This window comes from Papaver somniferum, chromosome 1 (genome assembly GCF_003573695.1).
Source record: "Papaver somniferum cultivar HN1 chromosome 1, ASM357369v1, whole genome shotgun sequence".
Lineage (NCBI taxonomy): Eukaryota > Viridiplantae > Streptophyta > Magnoliopsida > Ranunculales > Papaveraceae > Papaver > Papaver somniferum.
In genome coordinates, this window is record NC_039358.1 from 14,657,400 (window position 1) to 14,680,975 (window position 23,576).

The window sequence follows — 23,576 nt, forward strand, 5'->3', positions numbered from 1 at the left end:
AACTCTTATCTTTTATTGTTCAAAGATATTCCTTAATAACTAAAGGAGAAACCCGGATTGAAATAAATTGAGAATCTTTTAATTAAGGTTTTTAGTTTTATGTGCTTTTAATTTCCAGCAATTAAATGCATATCTTTAGAAAATAATAATTGGTAATGTGCATTTACTAATTGGAGATTTTCTGTTGAGATTTCGGTCAATATTTGGACAGTGTATATCCAGGAATTATGAAAACCGTTTTTGGCTTTATTGCATATCTTTGAGAATAGTCGGTTTTGGAAATTCCTTGGTGTCCAAACTTCCTTGGTCTATAAATATTTAAGTGTGCATTTTGAGCAAACTAATCCTTAGAGCCAGCAAAACTACCTAGTTGTGTTGTTACTGGTGAAGCCGTCTATTCAGATAGGAAAGTACCCTAATCAGGCGAAATCTCTTACGACCGCTCGTTTTAAAGACTTCTTTTGGATTGGGAAGCTCTACGAGTACCATTGGTGGGAAACTAGATAATTGCAGTTTATTATTAGTTTTCGATTGATTTGATTGACTAACAGTTGTTGAACTTTGATTGCACCTAGTTTGTTTATGCTTGAGAATCTTCTCTTGTGATATAAGATTCACTCAAACTAGATCGAAGTATCGACGAGGATCTTTAGAACTGTTTGTAGATCTAAAGACGTCTTGTGATAATCCATCGCTAATTTTTCTTCGTTTTTTGTTCCAAAATTTGATCTCTTACTTCATTAATTCAGGTGAAACATTTTCAATGGTTGGTGTTAATTATATTTTGATCCTGGTCTGAATCTAGAAATCACCTGCAAATCTATTTTAATGACTATTTGAAAGAGTTTCTGTTGTTTTTTCATCATCGATGGGATCGATTTTGAAGAACCCTAATTTTAGTTTTTTCTCTGAACAAAGAGAGAAGAGAGTGGAGGGTGAAGATTCTAGTGTGGTTCCATCTCTTTACAAACCGTATGAAGATATTGATGAGAGTCTCAGTGAAGGGAATTTTAGTTTAATTGGGAGACTTGATTTTGTCAAACTAAAATTTGCTACTGCAGAAGAATCCTTGAGGAAACAGTGGAATACATCAGGTAACTATCAACTAATTCCTCTTGGGAAAGGTTTTTTCATCATTAAACTAGCAAATGAGTTGGATATGAAATATATTTGGAATGGATTTTGGAAAGTAGAGACTCAAATTCTTAAATTGAGACTTTAGGAACCAAATTTTAATCATGATGCTCAGAAAACTACTATAGCTTTTGTGTGGGAAAATTTTCCTGGTCTAGCAATTGAATATTGGAAATAAAAGATTCTTATGTCTCTAGGAGATGCCATTGGAAGGGCTATAAAAGTAGATGATACAAGTCTTAAAAGAGAAGTAGGTTATTATGCCAGTGTGTTAGTTGAAGTGGATTTAGAAAATAAGATTCATAATCAAGTCTTAGTTAAAACCAAATATGGAAGTTTTGATCAAGAAGTACAAATACCAAAAATTCCTAGCTTCTGCAATCACTGTAAAGTGGTGGGGCACTTAGTAACTAAATGTAGAGTGCAGAAAAAACTTAATGAGCAAACTGATACAATTGGTGAAGTGCATGCTGTAGCACCAAGGAAGGTTCGGAAACTCAAAGAGAAGAACCCTCAAAAGCATATTGGTTTTGATATTTGTTTCACTCCTAAAACTCAGAAAAAAATGGAATTGAGAATGAATTATTAACTGAAGACAAGATTGTGGATACTATATTTCCTTCACCAGAAAAAAGTCATGAGGTGGATTCAAGCTCTAGTATTAAAACTTCAGGTAAATACCATGTTTTACAAAATTTAGTATAAGATGATGTTTATCCATTGGACAATTTTCTAAATCATAAGGGAGATATTCATGATTCTGCTAACACCTTTTTGGAAGAAGGAGAAATAACTTTCACTAGTAATGTTGATTCTTTTGTGGAATTGGCTCAGCTATCTATGGAAAATGTCATTCAAATTTCTTCTGCAGTGCATTCAAATAGTCAAAATCCAGAAGATATGGGTTCTTGTGCTTCTGCAAGTAAATTTCAAACTTTAGTGGATGTTGTTGAAGAAGTTTCAGATATACCTGTTAAGGAAAAGACTGTCAATAAATCACAAACTGGTAAGGTGATTAATTCAAAGGATGCTGAAACCTCCAAAAATAAATTTGGTATATCTCTCATCACTACTAGAAAGAAAGCTCCTAGAATTTTAGCAAAGAACAAAGGAGGGAGAAGTCATGCATCTTCTCAATCATCTCTTTCTCAATGAGGGTCTTATATTGGAATATCAGAGGCTTGAAAAGATTACGAGCCAAACATAAACTATATAATTTAGTGAATCAATTTAATCCTTCTTTACTTTGGGTAGTTGAACCAGAAATAAGAGCTAATGGTAGTAATATTAAGAGCTTGAGAATGTTGATTCATAACTCTACACCTACTTGCAAGGGTAATATTTGGTTATTTTGGCAGTCATCCTTACTTCATCCTTCTGTTATTTCAACTATAAAACTGGCAATTACTGTGAAAGTGGGAGAGGTTTTAGTCACTGGAATTCATGCAGCATGTCTTGCAACTGATAGAAAATATTTATGGGAAGAATTAAAAAGAATCATTTTACTAAATTATCCCTGGCTAGTTCTTGGAGACTTAATGTTGTCTTAAGTTGTGATGAGAAAGTTGAAGGTAGAAGTCCCATAAAGCAAGCAATGACAGATTTTAGAAATTATTTGGAATCTTGTGAACTTATACAAGCAAATAGAACTGGCATTGAATTTTCATGGTGTAATAATAAAGTGGGGAAGAAAAGAATTCTATGTGATTTAGATAAAGCTTTTTTCAATCTAAAATGGTTAGAGGTATATGAAGGTTGGATCTATAGGGTGGGAGCAAGAGGAGTATCTGATCATGGTCCAATTCTGGGAAGTACAACTGCCATTCCAAAACCAGCAAATGTACCTTTCATATATCAAAATGTATGGACTACACATCCTGAATTTCTACAGTTAATAAAGGAGTCTTGGGAAGAAGAATGTGAAGGTAATCCATCATTTGTTTTTATATCTAAGTTAAAAAGATTTAAAAATTGTGTTAAAATTTGGAATTGGGAAGTGTTTGGTGACTTAAGAGTTAAAATCAAACAAACTGAAGAGGAAGTAATGACTGCTTCTTTATTATCTGATGCTCAACCTGAGAATATCACTCTGCTAAACAATCTTGTCACAGCTAGAGGGAAACATGAATTGGTTGCTCAACAGTATAATGAATTAATGAGAGATAAAGCTAGAGTACAATGGGTACAAGATGGTGGAGCTATTACTGCTTTTTTCTATGCTACAATGAAGATTAGAAAAACTCATAACAATATAGTTGAGCTGGAGGATAGTAGTGGAAATGTTATTACAGAACAAAAACAGATAGCTGATGTTTTGGTATCTCATTTTCAGAAGAAATTTGAAGCACATCCAGTGAGTGATTACTGAGGAGGATAATAAAATATTAGATGCTACTCCATCAGCAATGGAAATCAAGAATTTTGTCTTTAATATGAATGAAAATAGCTCACCTGGGCCAGATGGATTTCCTGGTAGCTTTTATAAACATGCCTGGGATATTATTTATCAAGATTTAGTGAATGCAATACAATATTGCTGGAACTGTAAATTCATACCTAGAGGAATGAACTCAAACTTCCTGTTTTTGTTACCAAAGATACAGGGTGCAAGAAGACCTGATCTTTTTAGACCAATTGGTCTTGCAAATTTTTGTTTCAAGAAAATCACTAGAATTATAACTACAAGAATGTAGGGTGTAGTGGAAAAAGTGGTATCTAAACAACAAGGAGATTTCATTAAAGGGAGAGGGATTCATGAAAAAAATACTTCTAGCTTCTGAGCTTATAAATGAATTGGAGATAAAAAGAAGAGGTGGAAATGTGGGTTTTAAGTTGGATATAACTCAAGCCTATGACTCTATAAGTTGGAAGTTTCTCTTTGAGACAATGGGACAATTTGGTTTTTCAGAAAGCACCATTCATTAGTTACACAAAATTTTCATGTCTGCTAAAATCTCAGTTTTGGTGAATGGAGGACCTTGTGGATTCTTTGAAGTGGGTAATGGACTTAGACAAGGAGATCCCTTATCTCCAATACTTTTTGTAATTGCTGAGGAAGTGCGGAGTAGAAACATTACTAAAATGGTCCAGGAGGGTGCTATTAAATCAATGGTAAATAGAAATAGTTGTCAACCATCCCATTTGCTCTTTGCAGATGACATTTTTGTCTTCTGTAATGGACAAAAAAAGTCACTGGAACATTTAATACAAATATTACTGTAGCACCAGCAAGCATCAGGGCAAGTGGTGAATAAAAGCAAGAGCAAATGTTTTGTTGGAGGTGTCACAGAAAGTAGAAGAAGAGAAATTGCTAGCTTTTTACAAATAGAATTATCTGAATTCCCAGATAAATATTTGGGAGTAATTATGAAACCAGGAAAAGTAAAGAAAAACCAAGTTTGGGGTATTATGGAAATGCTACAAAAATTACTAGCTAGTTGGATGGGGAGAATCCTAGCTTTCTCTGAAAGACTTACTCTAGTGAAAAGTGTATTGCGTAGTATCCCAATTTATAATATGTCTGTATACAGATGGCCTAGTGAAGTTCTCAAGGAGTGTAAAGGATAATAAGGAATTTCTTATGGTCAGGTGACCCAACATTTAAAAAAATTCATTACAATCAAGTGGGATGAAGTGTGTTCTCCAAAGGAGAAAGGAGGTCTTGGGATAAGAAGGTTGGAAATTATCAATAAAGCTCTTTTGCTGAAGCTACTATGGAGAATTGAAACAGAGGATGAGGAATAGACTAGATACATGAAAGAGAAGTATAAGAACAGGAAAGGGGAGTGGATTACAAATTATAAAAAATCTTCAATTTGGCCTGGTTTGAAGTGGGTGATAAATGATTTTGAAGAAGCAACTAGATGGATTGTGGGTAATGGGAAAATGATATATGTGTGGAAAGATAAATGGGTGAAGACACAAGCATTATGTGATATACACTCACAAGATGACTTTATGCTGCAACATAAGGATATGAAAGTGAGTGAACTAATTACAAATGGTGAATGTAAAATACCAGTGGAGATGCATGCTTATTTCACTGAAAATGAACTGCCATGTATTGGAAATGGAGATGATACAAAAATTTGGGAAACAAGTTTAACAGGGGATTTCTCTGTTGCAAATGCAGTGCAAGACTTAAGAACAAAATTCCCTAAATGTGCATGTGCAACAAAAATTTGGAGATCTTGTATACATCCAAATTTGGCTTGTAATATGTGGAAAATGGTGAGAGGTGCAGTAGCAATAGAAGACAATGTAAGGAAAAAAGGATTTTCTACTGTCTCCAAATGTTACATATGCTGTAATGGACAGGATACACTTACACATCTGCTCTGGGAATGCTCTTTTAGTAAGAAGATTTGGCACTGGCTGGGAGGTATTTTTAATTTCTTAAATCCTTCAAATTTTGATGAAGTCTTTCAATGGGTGCAATCTAAAAGTCCTGTGATAAAAGAAATCTGGTATATTGCTGCTTACACTCTGATGGTAGAAATATGGTTGACTAGAAATAGAAAATTGTATGAAAATGAAACTCCAAGTATAGAGAATGTTAAGCAGAAAATACTGTGGTTTACTAGAATATGTAATTTTAGAATTCAGGGGATGATGTATAACTGCAATTATGATTTGAATATCATTTTTTATTTTGGGATGAAGGGGATAAAAACCAAAACTACAAGAATTAAGGAGATTCATTTCAGTCTGCCAGAAAGAGATCAAATACTATTTTGTTGTGATGGTGCAACAAAAGTTAATCCTAGGGTGGCAGGTTTTGGATTTATTGGAAGAAATAATAACAATTAATGTGTGGGAGCAATGGTTGGTGGCCTGGGTATTGCTACAAATTTTGTAGCAGAGATGATGGATTTAGTAATGGCAGGTGAATGGGAAATATCTAAATCTTTCTTGAATGTAGTTTTCAGTTTAGATTCTCAGGCTGTTTTGAAGGCTTTTAACGGTAAAGCAATTCCTTGGATGATTCTTAATAGATGGAAAAAAGTAATGTCACAGCTGAGAAGTGTATCTTTCAGACATGCTTACAGAGAAGCAAATTTTTCAGCTGATAAGATTGCAAAAAAAGAGGCTACTTTGAGCAGAGGTGAAATAGTGAGATATGAGACTAAACTAAACCAAGCTTTATAGGAAATATGGAAGATATTAATACTACATACTTTAGATTCTAATGAAAGTTCAAAGATGTTTTGTATTTCTTTTTTGTTTTGAGTGTAATCAAACTAAGCCTTGGAATGTCTTGGCTAGTTTCTGTTTTGGAAAATTTTTAGTAATAAAATTATATGATTTAGAAAAAAAAAGGTGATAATCCATCGTTAACTGACTCTGTTCTATATGTGATTGATTACAAGAGATTCAATTTGTTTGTGTGCAGGTGTTTATCGAAGATCTAAGAAGATTTGAAGACAAATAAGATTTCTTATTTGAGTTCATAATCTTTGGTGTGCACAAAACTTGATCGTTTGTGGATCCAACTATAATCGGTTTATCTTTGTGACAATCTTGATTGATTAGTTGAGTAGATCGGCATCAATACATTTCTTTGTGATTAATAGTATTGATTGCATAATTTAGACAATTACTTTGGCAGTTGTTGAATAAATAGATCTAAGAGTCGAATAGATAGATCTAAGAACCTGACAAAGGAGTTTATTGGGATAAATGGAAGAGCCTTTTTTCAAACTCATATCACGATATTTGAAAAGAGTTATTACCGAACAGATTTGTTGTTCCTTTACTACAAACCAAAGGAATTGTTCCAAGTGCGTGACTTATTACAAGTTGGAGACGCAGAGATACTGAGTGAACTAGGTGAACTATAAGTTTAGTTGCTTGGTCTCAACTATACGAAGTTGGTTTAGATTTTGTATAATAGCTTAATTCTGAGAGTATTCAATTCTGGGCAAGGTCCCAGAGTTTTTCTGCGTTTGTGGTTTCCTCGTTAACAAAATCTTGCTGTGTCTTTTACTTTTCTATTTCCGCAATTATAATAGTTTTTATTATAATTAGAAGTAAAATACACAAACGTTAAATCCTAATTACTTGATAGCAATGCTATTGTGTTTGACTAAGTCCGAACCTATTATCAAGTAATCATACTTCGTTGTTGTATTGTCTAGATCTTGTATCCATAGTCAATCACGCAAGTTATCTTATTGTCGTATTGACTCGTTCTCGTATCCATAGACAATCACACGAAGTGTTTATCCTTATGATAAAGCTGGTCCTCTTATATTTAAAGAAAAACAAACATGAGAGAGGAGTGTCTCCAAATTTATAAAAAACGAGATATGATCCTTTGTGTACGTAAAATAGCAAAGTTACGGTACTTGAATTTTCATTTACGAATATTAGCCTATCATTTTGATACAGACTCATGAAATACTCCTCAGGGGTTAGCCCAGTTGGCCAGGAGCCTGACTCTCAAATAGGAGGTCAGCGGATCGAGTCTCCGCTCACGAGTTTTGAGATCTCATGAAATACTCCTCTTATGTGTAAATCTAGTTTAATTTAAGTTGTTAATGTATCTTCTTTCCTATTAATTTTTTTTTTTGATACGGAAATAAAAATGAAGGCTATTATTGGGGCGTCACATTCCAGTAGAGGGGCTTCACCTAATAAGAAAAATATGGGTCATCCATAAATAATTTCGAAAACCCCTTATATAAAATAATTTTATAATGACTAACAACCCTTATCTAGTTAATATTAATTTTATTTGATTAGCTAATGATTAAATTAATGCTTGTTATATACTTGGTGAATTTTGGGAGTAATTTCTTTTTATGGGAAGAAAAACCAGAGAGAAGAAAAAAAAGAAAAGAATTGGATATTTCTTTCAATACCTAGATTTTGATTTACTCAACCAAAATGAATGAAACCAATTTATCACTTTTCTAGTTTGCTTTTTAGACCGATTTATGGTCAGATTTTCCCTTCATAACCAACCGTAAGAGTAATTTACGGTTAGATGGTGATGAACTTCTAACCGTAACTGAGAAAATTGGGAAACCCGAACCATAAACAAGTTACAGTTGGGTTATTGGTATCTCGGATCCAACCGTAATTCATTATGTCAATTTAGAATGTTTTCAGAATATATGCGGCTAGATTTCATAATATATATGGCTAGATTTCTAAAATTCTTGAACACCATCCATTATCCTTATCCCTAACACCTGATTAAATATTTATTTATCCTCCCTAAACACCTAATTTGAGATCCACCGCCATTAGTAACAATTCTGAAAGAGAAAAAATAATAGACCGTTGGCCACTTTCGGAAGCACCATCTCTACTTTCTATGATCAGTTCTTGCTACTACTTCTTCTTTGCTCGTACTATTCCTCCTTTCCTCTCTCCTCATCACTAGTTTTAGGTCTCTTCCCCTAACAGAGAGAAAGAATGACGTGGGAATTAAAAAAAATAGCCCTTGTTTTGATGGGCTTCATAAATACCATTGTCATACAATAAATATACCCTCTCCATCCATAAGCTCATTTGGGTACACTAATGTTTTCTCTTCTTTTCATATTTACTCTTCCAGTTTAACTTTGGTCTCTTACTTTCACCTGCTCCCCTGACGGCAACAATCACCACCACCTTTTGTCGTTGCCTACAGATTCAAAAACCAATCGAAAACCTCAGAACTTTGATTTGTTGCGCGTCGAAAACATTATATTTTATTTCGATTTCAACTTGATCCATCTCGAAGAACCTAGTATGGATGATAACGATGTTTGTTCGTAAAGACTTGTATGTATTTATTGGGAAGAGACGATTAAAATCGTCATCAATAAGGGGATCTGATTATACAATCATCATAATCAAATTAAAAGATAAGTTCTTTCTCTTACTGTCATTGTAAGTAGTGGCCTAATTTTATCAGATCTGATTAAACTCCACATTAAATTTGATTTTAGTTTTGATTTTTGGTGTTGATTCGACTTGATTTCCTTGTTTGTTTCGATTTTCAATTGAGATTTATTTCTGAAACATGCAAATTATTCCACGTTCTTACCATTTCAGGCGACGGTGTTATTGACGGTGGATGTCGCAGCACTTGTATTGGTGTCTGTTGTGGCAGTGGATGTTTGGGGAAGGAGGTGGGATTTGATCATGGCAGTGATACAAGAGTTAGTGATGTAGAAGACGGTGAAAGTTTTGAGAGTGTGGAGATAATGGTGATGGAGCCAGTGGAGTACCAGGTGAGTGGAAATACAGGTTTAGAGACCATTCAACAACGTTGTGGGCTAGAGCTGGAAAACGGGCGGGCCGGGGTTGGCTTGTTACGGGTTACACAGGTACGGGTTTACACGGGCCAAAACCTGCGGGTTGATATTCTTCACGGGTGGTCATTTCTTCAACCCGCGCCCGTAACGGGTAAAGCTTGCGGGTTCACGGGTTAGCCCGGCTTGTTTAATTAAAACTTAATTAAGCTAATTTGTGACAAATTACAATTTACAAGGATAAAAATCGTAAACACCAACTCGCAATTTACAAGGATAAAATCGTAAACACAACTCAAAACTGATTTTTGATTCTTATAATCCCACAATTCCGTTTTCAAACTCCCCATCATCACTGCTCAGTTTCCAATTTCATCTTCCTCAAATTCCCATGCTGCTATTCAAACTAAAATCAGACGAAAACTCATTTCAGTTAACTACATCAACAGCAACATCAGCTACACTTCAGGAAGCAGCAATCAATGATACCAAAGCCCATTATTCCTTCTCCTACTCTCTTAGCAGCTCCCACCAACAACACCCAATGGAAGATAACAACAACATAAGATTTGGAGAGAAAGAACAGAGGTTCGATTTTAGTAACTATAATCCCAAGAGTATACAAACAAAACCAACATCTATAAGAACATGATGTTCCAAACATTATATATACAAGGGGAGAAAAAAAGGCTTTACCTCTCTGTATTTTTGATTGAATGAACAAAAAAGAACAAAAGTTATTTTAGGAATTCAATACATCTTAACCCAATAACTTAAATTGAATCAAAACCCTAGTATTCTTCTTCTATCATTAACTCAATTCTCTTCTCAATTTCATAAAACCCCAAATTCAATTGAAGCCCTAATTTCTTCTGGATTTTTCAATTCCAGTACTTCATTGAAATAAACCTTAACTATTAGTATGATAATGTTCTTCTTCATGTTCTACTTTTAAAATCCACCCTTAATCACTCACTTGCACTTCCAATATCCAACTCAGAACCCTTAGCCGACTAAAACTCCACCCAGAAACAGAAAGAAAAAGAAAAGTGAAGAAGCAAATCCTCACATCAGTTACTTGAGATTAAATCCATTATTTTTAAGTTTTAATTTACACATGCAAAGAAGAACATACGCAGAGAAGAAAGAAAAAAGAAGATGGAGGTGGTGCTACGAAGGCGCAGAGAGCAGAGTGGAGAAGGAATAAAACAAAATGAAATCTTTTAGGTTTTTTTTTGAGATTTATACCATAAATGAACGAACATGATTAAATGTAATAATCGTACGGTAGAAATTAATAGGACAACACGGGTTGACGGTTTAACCCGCGGGTTTACGGGCCGGGACGGGTAAACCCGTTTTCTCACAAGCCGCTATTTCTCCAACCCGCGCTCGGCTTGTTTAGGACCAAGCCAAGCCGGGCTCGGGTTTTCACGGGCCGGGTACGGGTTAATCCACGTGTTTCAGCTTGTTTGCCATCTCTATTGTGGGCATAAGATCGAAAAGCATGTTCGCCTTGCGTTCCTGATAAGGTTAGTTTCCTCACATTTCTTTGGTTACTATTTATTAGTGTCCGATTTGTTAGACACAATCTGATGTGTTGACTATCATTGAGACTGTAACTTATGAAGTTGGTAATTCACTCGCATTAATTTACCAAAATATAGCTTCATGATTACAATAAACACTAAGGAGCCAATGAAATTTATAAAGTTAGAAACTAATCAATTTTGTATCAACTTGAATTTTTTCTGGTCGGGCCCATCTCCATTTGCAACTAGTGGTTGTTGGATATTTAGCTTTAATTTGTTTTAAACAACGGAAGATTACTCGACCATCTCCTAGGTATATCTCCTTAATTAACTACTATTCGGTGAGTTTATGTAGGCCAATGAATTTTTTTTCATCAGTTTTAGTTATATTATCTTAGATTAGTTTTATTTCCTTTGAATTGGTTGGTTGGGGAGAGTGTCCGTGTATTCTAGTTAGATTAGCTTCGCAGCAACATTCTAGGGGTATTGTAATTTTGCGGAGATAGATAAAGGCTGCACGTTACTTATCAATCTATTCATTATAGTTCATTTAGAATGATATTAATTCTTGAACACATCCAACATTCAGTTTTTAACTGATTAATCAAGTATGTTAATGCCATAATACATAGCCAACAAGGTTTTAGCTCCGCGTATGATTATATGTCTTTTGAAGTTTCTCATTTTATAAGTAATAGACTACCTTTGTTTGTGACAACTTTTCGTTGTTGATGCCAGTTTATGGGATCAACTTTCGTTGTTGACGCCACAATATGGTAACAACAAGGTTCTGGATTTTCCCGTTGTGCGGTCAACTTCGGTTGTTGACACCACTTTTTTGATCTTTGTTGATACTTTAATCTGGACAACATAATTTGGAATCGACATATGTTTTTGGATGATTTGTTTCATATTTTTTCTTTTTAATTTTGGTACAAATATCTAGTCGCATTTGAACTTCTTCTTTGTGAAGATGGTGCGAGTTGGTGCTGGTTTTTAAGAATTTGAAGTTAAACATTAATGATGGTCGTGCAACGACCATTATATCATGCACCAACATTCCGAAAGAAGTGGCAGATGTCAAACTCCTTGCTTAGAATGTTTATTTGAAGCTTCTTATGTTTACAAGTTTGAGATGTTTCTTTTGGAAAACCCGTTGCATCCTTTTTAGGATACATTTATTTGTTGTTTACATTTTTTTTATCAGATATTTTTTCTGACTTGCTATGATTTAATGATGTACATTTATCTAAAATGCCTTTATTTTATTGTAAGTTTGTGTATGAATGTCTTTTGTGTTTTTGATTATATGTCAATTATTAGGCTCCAGGTTTGAGTATATCTTACTTTTGTTTCTGTTAATTTTCGTTGTTGATACAAGTATATGGGATCAACTTTCGTTGTTGACACAAGTTCATTGGATCAACTTCTATTGTTGACGGATCAACTTTCGTTGTTGACAGAAGTTTATTGGGTCAACTTTCGTTGTTGACACAAGTTCATTGGATCAACTTCTGTTGTTGACGGATCAACTTTCGTTTTATTGGATCAACTTTCGTTGTTGACACAAGTTCATTGGTATGGGATCAACTTTCATTTTTGATACAAGTTTATTGGGTCAACTTTCATTGTTGACACAAGTTCATTGGATCAACTTCCATTGTTGACAGTAACAACAAGACTGTGAATTCCAGTTATGGGTCAACTTTGGTTGTTGACACCAGTTTTGTAGTATCAACTTGGATTGTTAACACTATAATAGGGTAACAACGAGGTTCTAGATTCCGAATATGTTAATATGCAGTCATCTTTGCTATTGACACTAAAAAAGATAATTTATTTTACATGGTTCTATTTGTACCGTAAGGTATCCCCATGGGCTATAACAAACCTTTCAAATATCAACATTTGAATCATAAATTCACCCACTCATGCTAGAAAATAGTAATAACATGTCAATCATTTAACATGTTCCAGACCAAGTCGGTCACGAAATGCATTTTCTGAATATAACCGTTCTGGGAAATTACTTGGTCTTGTTGGTGTCCTCATCTATTCTTCTTAATCTGTTTTCAAACAAGAAATGTATTTAGCATTCCAAATCAAAGAGAGAATGTAATTTCCATTCACAAAATGCATTTTTTATTTGATACTCATTCATAAATTTACTCACCTATGTCCATTATCTCCGACCCTCCTCTTCATTAAATTGCTATAGCAGTACATGCCTGAAAGTTAATACTAATATTAATACATTTTCTTGATGATATACTAATTATGAACAGTTTCCAGATATATTTTTTCCCAGCAACGCAGTTCATTTTTATTTCAAACACATTCAACAGTAAAAAGTAACAAAATTAACATGGAATTGATCTAAAATTATTAACAGTATCAAAAAAATAAAATCGATTTCACAACAAAAAACAAAATCGGTGAATCTAATAAATTAGATACGAAATCAAGTTTTAATCTAACAGGAAACGATTATAAATTAAACATGCATCTTCTTTTCATTTTCATAAATGAAGGATTGATTTCAACATCGAACTCTAAGAAATCAAAATCAAACATGCATAATCTAATATGAAACAAAATTATTAGTAAATATGTGTTTACCTTGTTTAAAATCAATTTTTTTCAACTTCTTTAATATCACCATAGTTTGATTTTATGAACCCGAATTATTTGCTTCGTTTTTGATGTTTCTCGGTTAATTTTGGTCTTCTCAAACTTCTAATGATCAGTTTTAACAAGTGATAGCTTGATGAATTTGATTCAGTTTTTTTGGATCAATTTTTTGATTCAATTTCTTCGATGTGGTGAGATAGAAAGAAGAGAAGAAACAGAATGAGCGGCCAGAAAAATGAACACGTCTACAACAGTGAAGTTGTGTAAGGGTAATTTTATAATCTAATATTTCGAAAATTCTAGCTTCTGGGAGATGGGGGTGTATATATATTGTGTGGAAGGGTATTTTTGAAGGGTTGTATCTATAGGGGTATTTAATTAATCTACCCAAGAATGATTGAAAGTATCACAATCAAAACTCCAAAACTGTTTGGTCTATAAAAATTTTAAATCCCATCACTGACTTCCTACTTTGCTTAATCCCATCTTGAATGCAGTTGAGGTGATTAACTTTACTTTTGTTGCATTTTGTAATTTGATATTATCACTTGAATTCAATAAGTGCCGAAGGAATTTGAGGACTGTAACGGATTCTATAGAGGCTAGTTCAGTTTCATATTCACACGAAAGGATGGCTGGATGTTAATAAGTGTGGAAGGAAATTTACGGTTCGATTTGGGTCTTTGTCGAAACCGACTGTAAATGAGTTACGGTTGATTTATTTAAAATCAAAACCAAACGTAAAGTTAATTTGAAAATCTCAGAAAAATATTCTAATATTGAGATTTTTACGGCTAAGTTTCATGTGCGTCGAATCTGGACGCAAATCCAATACGGTCATGAGTTTTCTAGTTTCCTAACCGTAACAGTTCCAGAAAACAAGTATACGGTTAGGAAATTAACTTTTTCTTGATTTCAGCCAATTTAACCTACTAAAAACACAAAAAAGAGAAAAAGAAAGTCTGGGCTTTTAGAATCTAAAATAATTAGGTTGAAGAGAAGAAGAGAAAGAAGAAAGGAAGATGGGCAGTTTTTTTCTTTGAGTTAGAATAGAAAAAATTATGTTTTTATTTTACTTAAAGGATAATATAGATATTTTGTATTTGTATTAGGATATCCCATAATCACTTTTTTGGACATGAATAATCCAAATAAAGCCCCTCTATTAAATTGTGACGCCCTAATAATAGCCTTCACAAAAATACCGAGATTTTTTTTGTTTTTTAGTAACGGAAGGAGTAGAACATCAGGGTTTGACCATGGGGCTGTCAACAAAAAGGAAAATAACTTGTGGCTATTCTAAAAGAACTTTGGCAACTCAGTCCCCACCAGCCTTTATCCAGATAAAACTTAACAGATTTCTCTCACACTGCTAACAGTCCACGGTGATTTGGTTACAGCCAACCAGTGTTTAAAAAAAGTCTGCAAAGATTCTTCCAAACATAATAACCTTGAAATCACCCTACAGACTCTTAGAAGAGAAATTTATTTCACAGTTGCGGAAATGTAGAAACCTAAAACACCTCAAATTGATTCAAACCCAAATAATTGTCAATGGGTTTCAGAGAAATGAATACATTGCACCAAAATTGGTTGCAGCTTGTGTAGAGTTTAAGGTCGTTTGGTATGCACGTCGAGTGTTCGATCAAATTACTGAACGAAATGTTTTCCTATGTAACTCTATACTTAAAGGGTACTCAGAAAATGAATTCTACAAGGAAACAATGCTTGTTTTTAATCAGATGAAGAAGAGAGATATTAAACCGAATTGCTTTACTTTCCCATTTGTGATCAAATCTTGTAAGAAGCTTGGGGATTTGGTTGAAAGTAAGAAAGTTCATTGCTTTGTGATTAAAGCTGGGTTTCAAGATAACCCATTTATTAGCATTTCAATGATAGATTTGTATTCAACTCTTGGACAAGTAAAATCAGCACGTATTATGTTTGATGCAATGCCTGAAAGAAATATTGTAGCTTGGACTACGATGATATCTGGCTACATTTTATCCGGTGACATTGAAAATGCACGTGCCCTCTTTGATTTAACACCAGATCGTGATGTAATTATTTGGAACACCATGGTTTCTGGTTATATTGGCAAGGGAGACATGTGTACAGCAAAGCAGTTATTTGATGAGATGCCGAATCCAGATATAATGGCATACAATACTCTATTGATTGGGTATTTCAATAATGACGAATTCGAGAAAGGTGAGAGGTTCTTTAACGAAATGCCTGAGAAAAATGTGTTCTCATGGAATGGGTTAATCGGTGGATATGCGCGTAAAAGTCAGTTTTCCAAGGTTTTGGATGCTTTTGATAGGATGCTAAAGGAATCTTCGGATATTCCACCTAATGATGCAACACTTGTTAGTGTTTTGACGGCCTGTTCGAGATTAGGAGCTCTGGATATGGGGAAATCAGTTCATGTTTATGCGGAGAGTAATGGGTATAAACAGAATGTTTATGTGGGGAATGGATTGATCGACATGTATTCAAGATGTGGAAGCATAGAAGATGCACTTGATGTTTTCAATGGAATGAACTCAAAAGACCTGATTACTTGGAATTCATTGATTAGTGGGTTGGCTATGCATGGGCGTGGAACTGATGCTTTAACAATGTTTGATCAGATGATAAATGCCAATGTGAAGCCAGACAAGATAACCTTTGTTGGTGTTTTATGCGCTTGCACTCATATGGGCCTGATCGATGAAGGGTTTTCCTTGCTAAATTTGATGATTAAGGATTACTCTATCACGCCAGAAATTGAGCACCATGGGTGCATCGTCGATCTTCTAGCAAGAGCAGGGTATCTTGAAGAAGCTTTTGCTTACATAAAAGCGATTCCTATGCAAGCAGATGCTGTTATATGGAGTGCTTTACTTGGTGCATGTAGAACTTACAAGAATATTGAACTTGCAGAGTATTGTCTTGAACAGCTTATCAAGCTTGAGCCAAAAAACCCTGCAAATTACGTCATGCTTGCGAATATATGCAAGGATATGAACAGATGGGAAGATGTTTCAAGGTTAAAAGTTGCAATGAAAGACACAGGGGTTCGGAAACCTACTGGATGCAGCTTAATAGAAGTGAATGGTAGTCTTAACGGGTTCTACTCGTTAGATGAGAAGCACCCAAAAAGAGATGAGATTTACAGGGTTTCGAATCAACTGGTAGAGCTGTTAAAATTACCGACATACAGTTCAAAACTTGACAAACTTGAGGAGTACTATGTATTTTAAAGCACACACTTTCTTAAATATGAAGTTTTAAAATAAAGTGAAAGGAGATGGCTAGATATTTCGAAGGGTTCGATGATTTTAACAGCCACCACTTGATTCTGACTTGTCTTAAGGTAAGTTCCAAACCTCTGAAACTCTAAACGATTTTGGTGCCATGATAACTGATTATTAACCTGCTTCTTTATCATTGCATCACAATTCAGTTGATTTTGTTGCTTGCTGGCGTACAATATATGGGAACTTCCGAAAACATTTGAGCTGATACAGTCACTCTACAGCTTTTCTATTAATGTCTTGAAGTCTTCTTTTTCCACTTCCATTTTCCCTTTTGTTAAACTGTTTATTTATTATAATGTGGTGATTCCGGTGACTAAACTCTGAAGCAAAACTTGATGGGCTAGGATATCCCATCGTTTTGCGTCTGGAGAGAAATCGACTCTTTCGACATTATTGATGCCCAGACAAAACTTTGATGAATGGGTGATTCATTATCTTGTGGTAGGGTACAACACATTATCTGACAGTTCCGTGGTTCTTAACAGAATGTGTAAGAGGAGTAAAGACAGTCGAGCGGTTCTTCTCTTCTCGAAGAAGAAGAACATAAGAAAGCATCACACATGATAATTGCGTATGACACGATTACTTCTTCTTAGCCACAATTTCATCCCAATCCTCACCGACCATTTACCCATTTGTCAACAACAGTTGGTAATTGTATGTGTACCTTCTTCAATCCATACGCCTAGAATTTGTGTCTAGCTGATCTAATGCACGTCTATTGTATGCGTGGAGTTCACAATTGCTGCTCAAATCCATGTCCTATCTTTCAGAAATGCACATTGCTGGTTTTCCAAGTTAAGTATCTTCACTCGGAACAGGCAGTACTTCGTACCCTCGAGGGTCTGCTATTTATTGTTTCATGGGTCTTTTCATTTGGACATCTCGTTGGGAAAGTTAAGCCTTGGGATGTAAAACTAAAACAGATTGATCCGGACATATACTGGCCACGTACACACACAAGTGTTAATTATGGAACACACGATACCACATCCATGTATGGTGTCATTTAATTTCCTTCTAGAAACTGGTTATTAATTCCCACTAATTCTAGTGGTTGATATGAACTAAGAAAAGGACGTACTACCTTTCATTTCTCCGCTCCACTATGAGTGTGGTGCCATCACTTCTTTATATGGATGGAGCATGTAAGTAACAGAAGCAGCACTCTTCGTTCTTCATACCATTGATTTTATCTCCAAACTTATACCCAAGATAACAGAGAAAACCCGAAAAATGGTGGCCTCAAATGGTAATAATCATGGTATTTCGACTCAATCTGAATCGAACAACTATGATCGAATGAAGGAATTGAAGGCGTTCGATGAAACCAAAGCCGGGGTAAGAGGATTAGTTGATGCAGGAATCAAAGAGGTCCCAAGGATTTTCATTTCCCCACCAACGGTTGATGATGACATCAAGAAGAATTTGGATTCCAACACGGAATCGGCAAAAGAATTTAGCATCCCAGTTATAGACCTTGGAGACATTAAGAAACGGGATGCTCATCAGCGAAAATTAATCATTGATCAAGTCATAAACTCATGTGAGAACTTTGGTTTCTTTCAAGTAGTGAACCATGGTGTTCCCAAAAATCTTACTGATGGAATGCTTGAAAAAGTGCGCTTGTTTCATGAACAACCTGCTGAAGTTAGAGCAGCCTATTATTCACGTAATCTTAAGGTGAATTGTGGTTATGTAAGTAATTTTGATCTTTACCAAGCACCATCTGCTAACTGGAGGGACACTTACTACTGCTCCATGGCTCCCACGCCCCCAAAACCAGAAGAAATTCCGACGATTCTAAGGTAAATTATTGCAGAAAATTTTGAATTTTGTAACCTGTGGTAGAAAAATTATAAAGATGTTCATCTCTTAGGGATACTTTGATGGAGTACTCGGGTCACGTAGAGAAATTAGGATTGGAGTTGTTCGAGTTGATCTCGGAGGGTCTGGGATTGAAGCCTAACCATCTTATGGACATCGATTGTGCCAAAGGTTGGGCTCTTCTCTGTCACTACTATCCAGAGTGCCCTCAACCAGAACTCACTATTGGCACAGCCAAACACGCTGATTCAAGTTTTCTCACTATACTGCTACAAGATAACCACATTAGTGGTCTTCAAGTACTTCATCAAAATCAATGGGTTGATGTCCCTCCGGTACCTGGTGCTCTTATCGTGAACATCGGTGATCTTTTACAGGCAAGTGATTTATTCTAGGCCATTGATTGTTATTAAGAAATGCAGAATGCAGCTTATATCCTGCAACCACAATCTCTATATATTTATTTTAATGTTTTCATGTTTCCTGATGCAGCTTTTATCCAATGATCGTCTTAAGAGTGTGGAGCACCGAGTCCTAGCAAACCTTGAGAATCCTCGAGTATCAGTTGCGTGCTTTTTTCATGGTACCCGTCTTGAACAATCATCAAGGAAGTATGGACCGATCAAGGAGTTGTTGTCGGAATCTGATCGTCCTAAATATAGAGAAACAACAATACACGAGTATATTACACACTTTCAAGCAAAAGGGCTTGACGGAAAATCTGCCCTAGATGTATTCAAGATTTGAACAACATCTTAATGAATAAACTATATGTATTAATAACCTGCAATTTTAATTTCATTTCGATAAAATATTAGTGGTTGCACAGGTATTGGAAAATCATTATGCTCAGTTCATAGTCAGTTTTTTTTTTTTTTTTTTTTTTTTTTTTTTGGGATATTTTGGTCAAATAAAAGTGACCAGAGTTACGTTCGGGTCACCATGAAATTTTAATTAGAGTTTGGGTCACGAAACCATTGTTGACCGTCTTGACTGTTAGGAAAGTTTGTTAAATTCTGAAATGACCAAATATCTATTAAACTTCGAATTATTTACTAACCCTGCCATATTACTTTCCGTTAAATTGGTGTATGGTTGGGATTTCTTAAAGATTTGGTGTTATGTGTCTAAGGAAGTAAATAGATCTAGTTTTTCCACCACCACTCAATTAAAGTCGTCGTCTTACCCCAATTGAAACAACGAAGTTGCAGACGCGAGAAAGAAATGCTGAGAGAGATGATCCACAATTGAATCGCCCTTAGTTTTATTTGGATTTATGGTTGTTTTGGTTAGCCATAGTGGAAGAAAAAGAAGGGAAATTGAAGAAACTACACGATGGTTTTATTCTCCATCACAGCTGAAGATGAAGGTTAAATCGAGAAACTATGGTTCGTCAAAAACGGTTAGTGCATGAAACTCACTATAAATTATCTTCGTTTTGCAACATGCATATTAGGATTTATAGAAATTAGAGGTTATCAATATAATTTGGACTTTTGGGTTCATAAATTTTCGGGTTTTCACTATAGAAACTTATAATTTGTGTTTTGGATGGTTTGTGGTGGATGTATTAGCATGAGATTGAGACTTAAAAGGTTTAACAGTCAAAATTTTGCTTTGTTCATGTAATTTTAATGTTTGTTCTAGGGTTGATCAAAATTTGAGGTTGTTTTTATTGTTGAGGTCCTCTTTCCTTTTATAATTAAATTAGCTGAACTTGATTCCAATTTATTATGACTTCCGGTTCCTTCAATTTATGCTTTTGTCATGCACATATTTGATTAAAGGTGGACAAATCATCTGAGGAGGTGGATGTTGAGATTGCCGCACAAGGAGTTATCGGTGAAAGAGTTATTGACATATTTTCAATTGGTTCACTTGCTGTTAATTGAAAGATGCCAGAGAGTGTAGTAAGTCGGCATAATTGGCTGTAGTGAACATAATTTGCTGGTTGGTAACTTGCATCATCTTCACACTCTCATTGCATATATGACACATCCTTGCAATAAAAATAGAGAAATTCACTTGTATGGTTGTATGAATGTAAGTTGCAGATGTGCATAAATAGGTTTATAAATGTAAGTTATTTCAGTTTCTAGCGTGCCTTTTTTCTTCATTTTATCCATATGGAGATATGTTGATTTTTCCCAAATTGTGAGCTTTGAAACCGCCTGCAGGTGTGAAGTTATTGCCTGAAAAATGGCTTAATTTGGTGTTTACGGGGCTTCGAGGTTGGGTCCAAAGGTCTGGTAACTGACAAATAATCCAGACTGTTAGATTCTATCTATTCTTGACCATCGGATTGTTTTAGTCTCACGTGCTACTCATGTGCTCAATATTAACTAACAACGTTTCATAAATGAAAATTAATTATAGTAGAAGTTATTTCATTAACGGTCAAGACGGTCAACAACGGCCTCGTGACCCAAACTCTAATTAAAATTTCATGGTGACCCAAACGCAACTCTGGGCACTTTTATGTCACCTAAAGTCAAATATGAGAACATTTGCAAATCAAACAGAAGAAAGCTTGATTAATTAAACAATAAAGTCTTCCTATAAATTTAACAACTCCTTTTAACATTCATCCTTGGAATTAATAACTCATATACCATGTACATAATTATAATCTTAACCTTAACCAGCAGATACCCGGCACTCCTAATACTTTGATCGTATCTCTCTATCAAACACACACTTAAGATCAGCATGACTCTAAATTATTTTACTTGTACTAGTTGTATTTCTCTTCCGTTAATGGTCAATTTCTTAATTAAAGCATCATACTTCCAAACTCCTCCCCACCATCTCCACATCCACCTGCACCACAGTATGTCCTGCATGGTCACTGCTGCTTTGGTCTGGCTTTTTCTCCGTAATCTTCATAATTCTTTCAAAGATGCAGCACATACATTTAATGAGTATCAAGAATAAAATACCAAGGAGGAATCCAGCAAACGCATACAAGATGATGGAGAGAAAAATGACCAAAGCAACATTATCTGACGACAGATCCATATATGAATATCCTTCCAAGTACCCTGCTAACAGAAGATCGATCTGAAATTATTCAAAGGAAAAAAGAACTCAGTCTCTCAACCAGATGTGTCTCCTAACTAAGCTCTCTTCTTTTCCTTAATTTCTTCCTTGTTGCAGGAGCTACAAGTACTACCAAGTTGTACACCTTAAATAGTTAAGTTTAAGTTGCATTATTATTAATTGTAGTGTAGGTAGCTGAATTTCAGACTTACTCTGCAGACTCTCTGTTTTACTGTTTGTTATACGTCAAACTCCAGTGTTACATTTAGAGACAAAGAGGAAGTTTGGCTTGACCAACATCAAACTTCTAAAATGGAAAAAAAGGAGAGAAAGTGAGGTTTACACTTTCCAAGTAGTGCAGGAAGTTTAATGTTGCTTTCAGAAAATTAACTCTCTACCGCACCTAACCCTGATGCAGCAGCAAATAAGTTTCCATATATGCTTTTAGGTCTTTAACCTTCTGGTAGGACTCCTGCCAGAAAACAGTAAAAGACAGAATCCCCAGCCGAGTCAGCCAGAGATAGCGGTCCAAATAAAATAGAAATGCTATTCCCACTCTAAACAGCACACTACTCACTGCACTTGCTGACGTGGTTGTACGCATGGAAGTCCACGTCATATGTAAAGCTTTAACTTTCACGCGAATACTTTCTGGCTCTTCGTCCTCAGCAACAATAGCTAAAAAAGAACATCTCTCCACCTTTCTGTTCATCTTTGATCTCCATTGAAAGTTTTACAAAATAAAAAATTTAGATGAAGTTGCTCTCATAAATTAATGTCATGCAACTTGACTCACTTATTGCTAATATTTGACCTGATCATCTTCAATTGGATATTAAACCCAAAATATCATAAATTGGATCCAGGCCCGGTCCTCGGATTTTGGTGGCCTAAAGCAAAATAAAATTTGTGGCCTTCGGCTTGTAAAATAGAGACGCAGGATAATTCGTTTTTGGGTTTAGATCTGGAAAAGGGGGAATGAAAGATAAAATGGGCTAGGATAAGAGAAGATGACAGGATGGTGTGCCAAAATTAATTTCTCTACATGGAGTAATCAATTATTGCCGTGAAAAAGATTGAATTTAGGGATCTCTTTAACAATTATCCACCTGGTTTTGGGGGTAAATCTCCACTGGGCAAAACAAAAAAGGAAAAAAGAGTTGATATCAATACCTTAAATTTGTTCCCCTGGGCCAACATGCGCATCTACAAATGACCATAGAAAATTACTATCTACAACTAAGATTTTACAGTTCTATTGTAGTAAAGTTTGATGGTTAAATCGGTCAATAAAATCAACTCAGAGTCAGGAAGTTCTGAAACTACGATAATAGCCCGTTCAGTTTTCACATATTCACGATTTCACACTATTCAATCACAAAACAATTTCAAACTCAGAAATTCTGATCTTACTCCATTTCGATTCCCCAAAATTCGAAACCCTAAAATTATCTTGGTCATCTTCTAAGTTGTAACAGATATAGGATGCTAGAGTTGTCAAAGTGATGAAGAAGAAGGCTTTGTTAGTCCCAGCTGCGCAAGTAAATAATTTAACTCAGACTCTAGTTTCCGAACTTAATGAAGAACAACAATGGAGACCTTCTTTTTTTTGGTTGGGAATCTGGTGGAGAAGAAGAGTAATGTACCAAAATGGAGAAAGGGTAAGGAGATTGAGGATTTTATAAAGTTGAAGATTTGAAGATGAAAAATTGCAAGGAATTGGAGGTTCAACGAAGAAAATTGGAAGATTGTAGAAACGATGAGGGGGTTTTGGGTTTGAAAGAGGAGAACAAAAAAATGAAAATGGATCAGCAAAATTTTTACATTCCAATTTAATGTATTGTGTCTGATTTGAATATGGAAAC

The 23,576-nt window shown here is 35.0% G+C and overlaps 3 protein-coding genes and 2 long non-coding RNA genes across 6 annotated transcripts; 4 read left to right on the plus strand and 1 right to left on the minus strand.

Annotated features, from left to right (window-relative positions):
- The first annotated feature begins 2,611 nt into the window (after nt 1–2,611).
- LOC113351578 lies at nt 2,612–3,502 on the plus strand. Its single transcript, XM_026595551.1, has one exon. The coding sequence runs from the start codon at nt 2,612–2,614 to the stop codon at nt 3,500–3,502; it is 891 nt and encodes a 296-aa protein (XP_026451336.1).
- Nucleotides 3,503–12,718: 9,216 nt separating this feature from the next.
- LOC113326214 lies at nt 12,719–13,796 on the minus strand. The gene is made up of 3 exons (XR_003348349.1): nt 13,532–13,796; nt 13,086–13,140; nt 12,719–12,978 (listed from the first exon to the last, which is right to left on the minus strand). It is a non-coding gene; the product is annotated as an uncharacterized LOC113326214 (long non-coding RNA).
- Nucleotides 13,797–15,146: 1,350 nt separating this feature from the next.
- On the plus strand, nt 15,147–17,803 carry LOC113279661 (pentatricopeptide repeat-containing protein At3g29230-like). 2 transcript variants are annotated; one of them, XM_026528342.1, is made up of 2 exons: nt 15,147–16,901; nt 17,331–17,803. In XM_026528342.1, exon 1 carries the CDS (start codon nt 15,268–15,270, stop codon nt 16,786–16,788), a length of 1,521 nt encoding a protein of 506 aa, XP_026384127.1. In that variant the 5' UTR covers nt 15,147–15,267; the 3' UTR covers nt 16,789–16,901; nt 17,331–17,803. The 2 variants fall into 2 exon arrangements, with proteins under 2 accessions (XP_026384127.1, XP_026384122.1); XM_026528337.1 differs by lacking the exon at nt 17,331–17,803 and adding an exon at nt 16,992–17,265.
- A 169-nt stretch (nt 17,804–17,972) lies between these two features.
- On the plus strand, nt 17,973–19,532 carry LOC113279672 (1-aminocyclopropane-1-carboxylate oxidase homolog 1-like). The gene is made up of 3 exons (XM_026528347.1): nt 17,973–18,653; nt 18,725–19,049; nt 19,165–19,532. The coding sequence occupies exons 1-3, from the start codon at nt 18,082–18,084 to the stop codon at nt 19,417–19,419; spliced, it is 1,152 nt and encodes a 383-aa protein (XP_026384132.1). The 5' UTR covers nt 17,973–18,081; the 3' UTR covers nt 19,420–19,532.
- A 71-nt stretch (nt 19,533–19,603) lies between these two features.
- LOC113326218 lies at nt 19,604–20,756 on the plus strand. The gene is made up of 2 exons (XR_003348350.1): nt 19,604–20,074; nt 20,460–20,756. It is a non-coding gene; the product is annotated as an uncharacterized LOC113326218 (long non-coding RNA).
- Nucleotides 20,757–23,576: the final 2,820 nt, after the last annotated feature.

Bases quoted from the DNA above. Each gene is read 5' to 3' on its own strand.
- LOC113351578 (XM_026595551.1), top strand. From the start codon at position 2,612: ATGGGAAGAATTAAAAAGAATCATTTTACTAAATTATCCCTGGCTAGT.
- LOC113279661 (XM_026528342.1), top strand. From the start codon at position 15,268: ATGCTTGTTTTTAATCAGATGAAGAAGAGAGATATTAAACCGAATTGC.
- LOC113279672 (XM_026528347.1), top strand. From the start codon at position 18,082: ATGGTGGCCTCAAATGGTAATAATCATGGTATTTCGACTCAATCTGAA. The intron at 18,654-18,724 runs GTAAATTATTGC...TTCATCTCTTAG, and splicing joins GAAATTCCGACGATTCTAAG to GGATACTTTGATGGAGTACT. The intron at 19,050-19,164 runs GCAAGTGATTTA...TTCCTGATGCAG, and splicing joins ACATCGGTGATCTTTTACAG to CTTTTATCCAATGATCGTCT.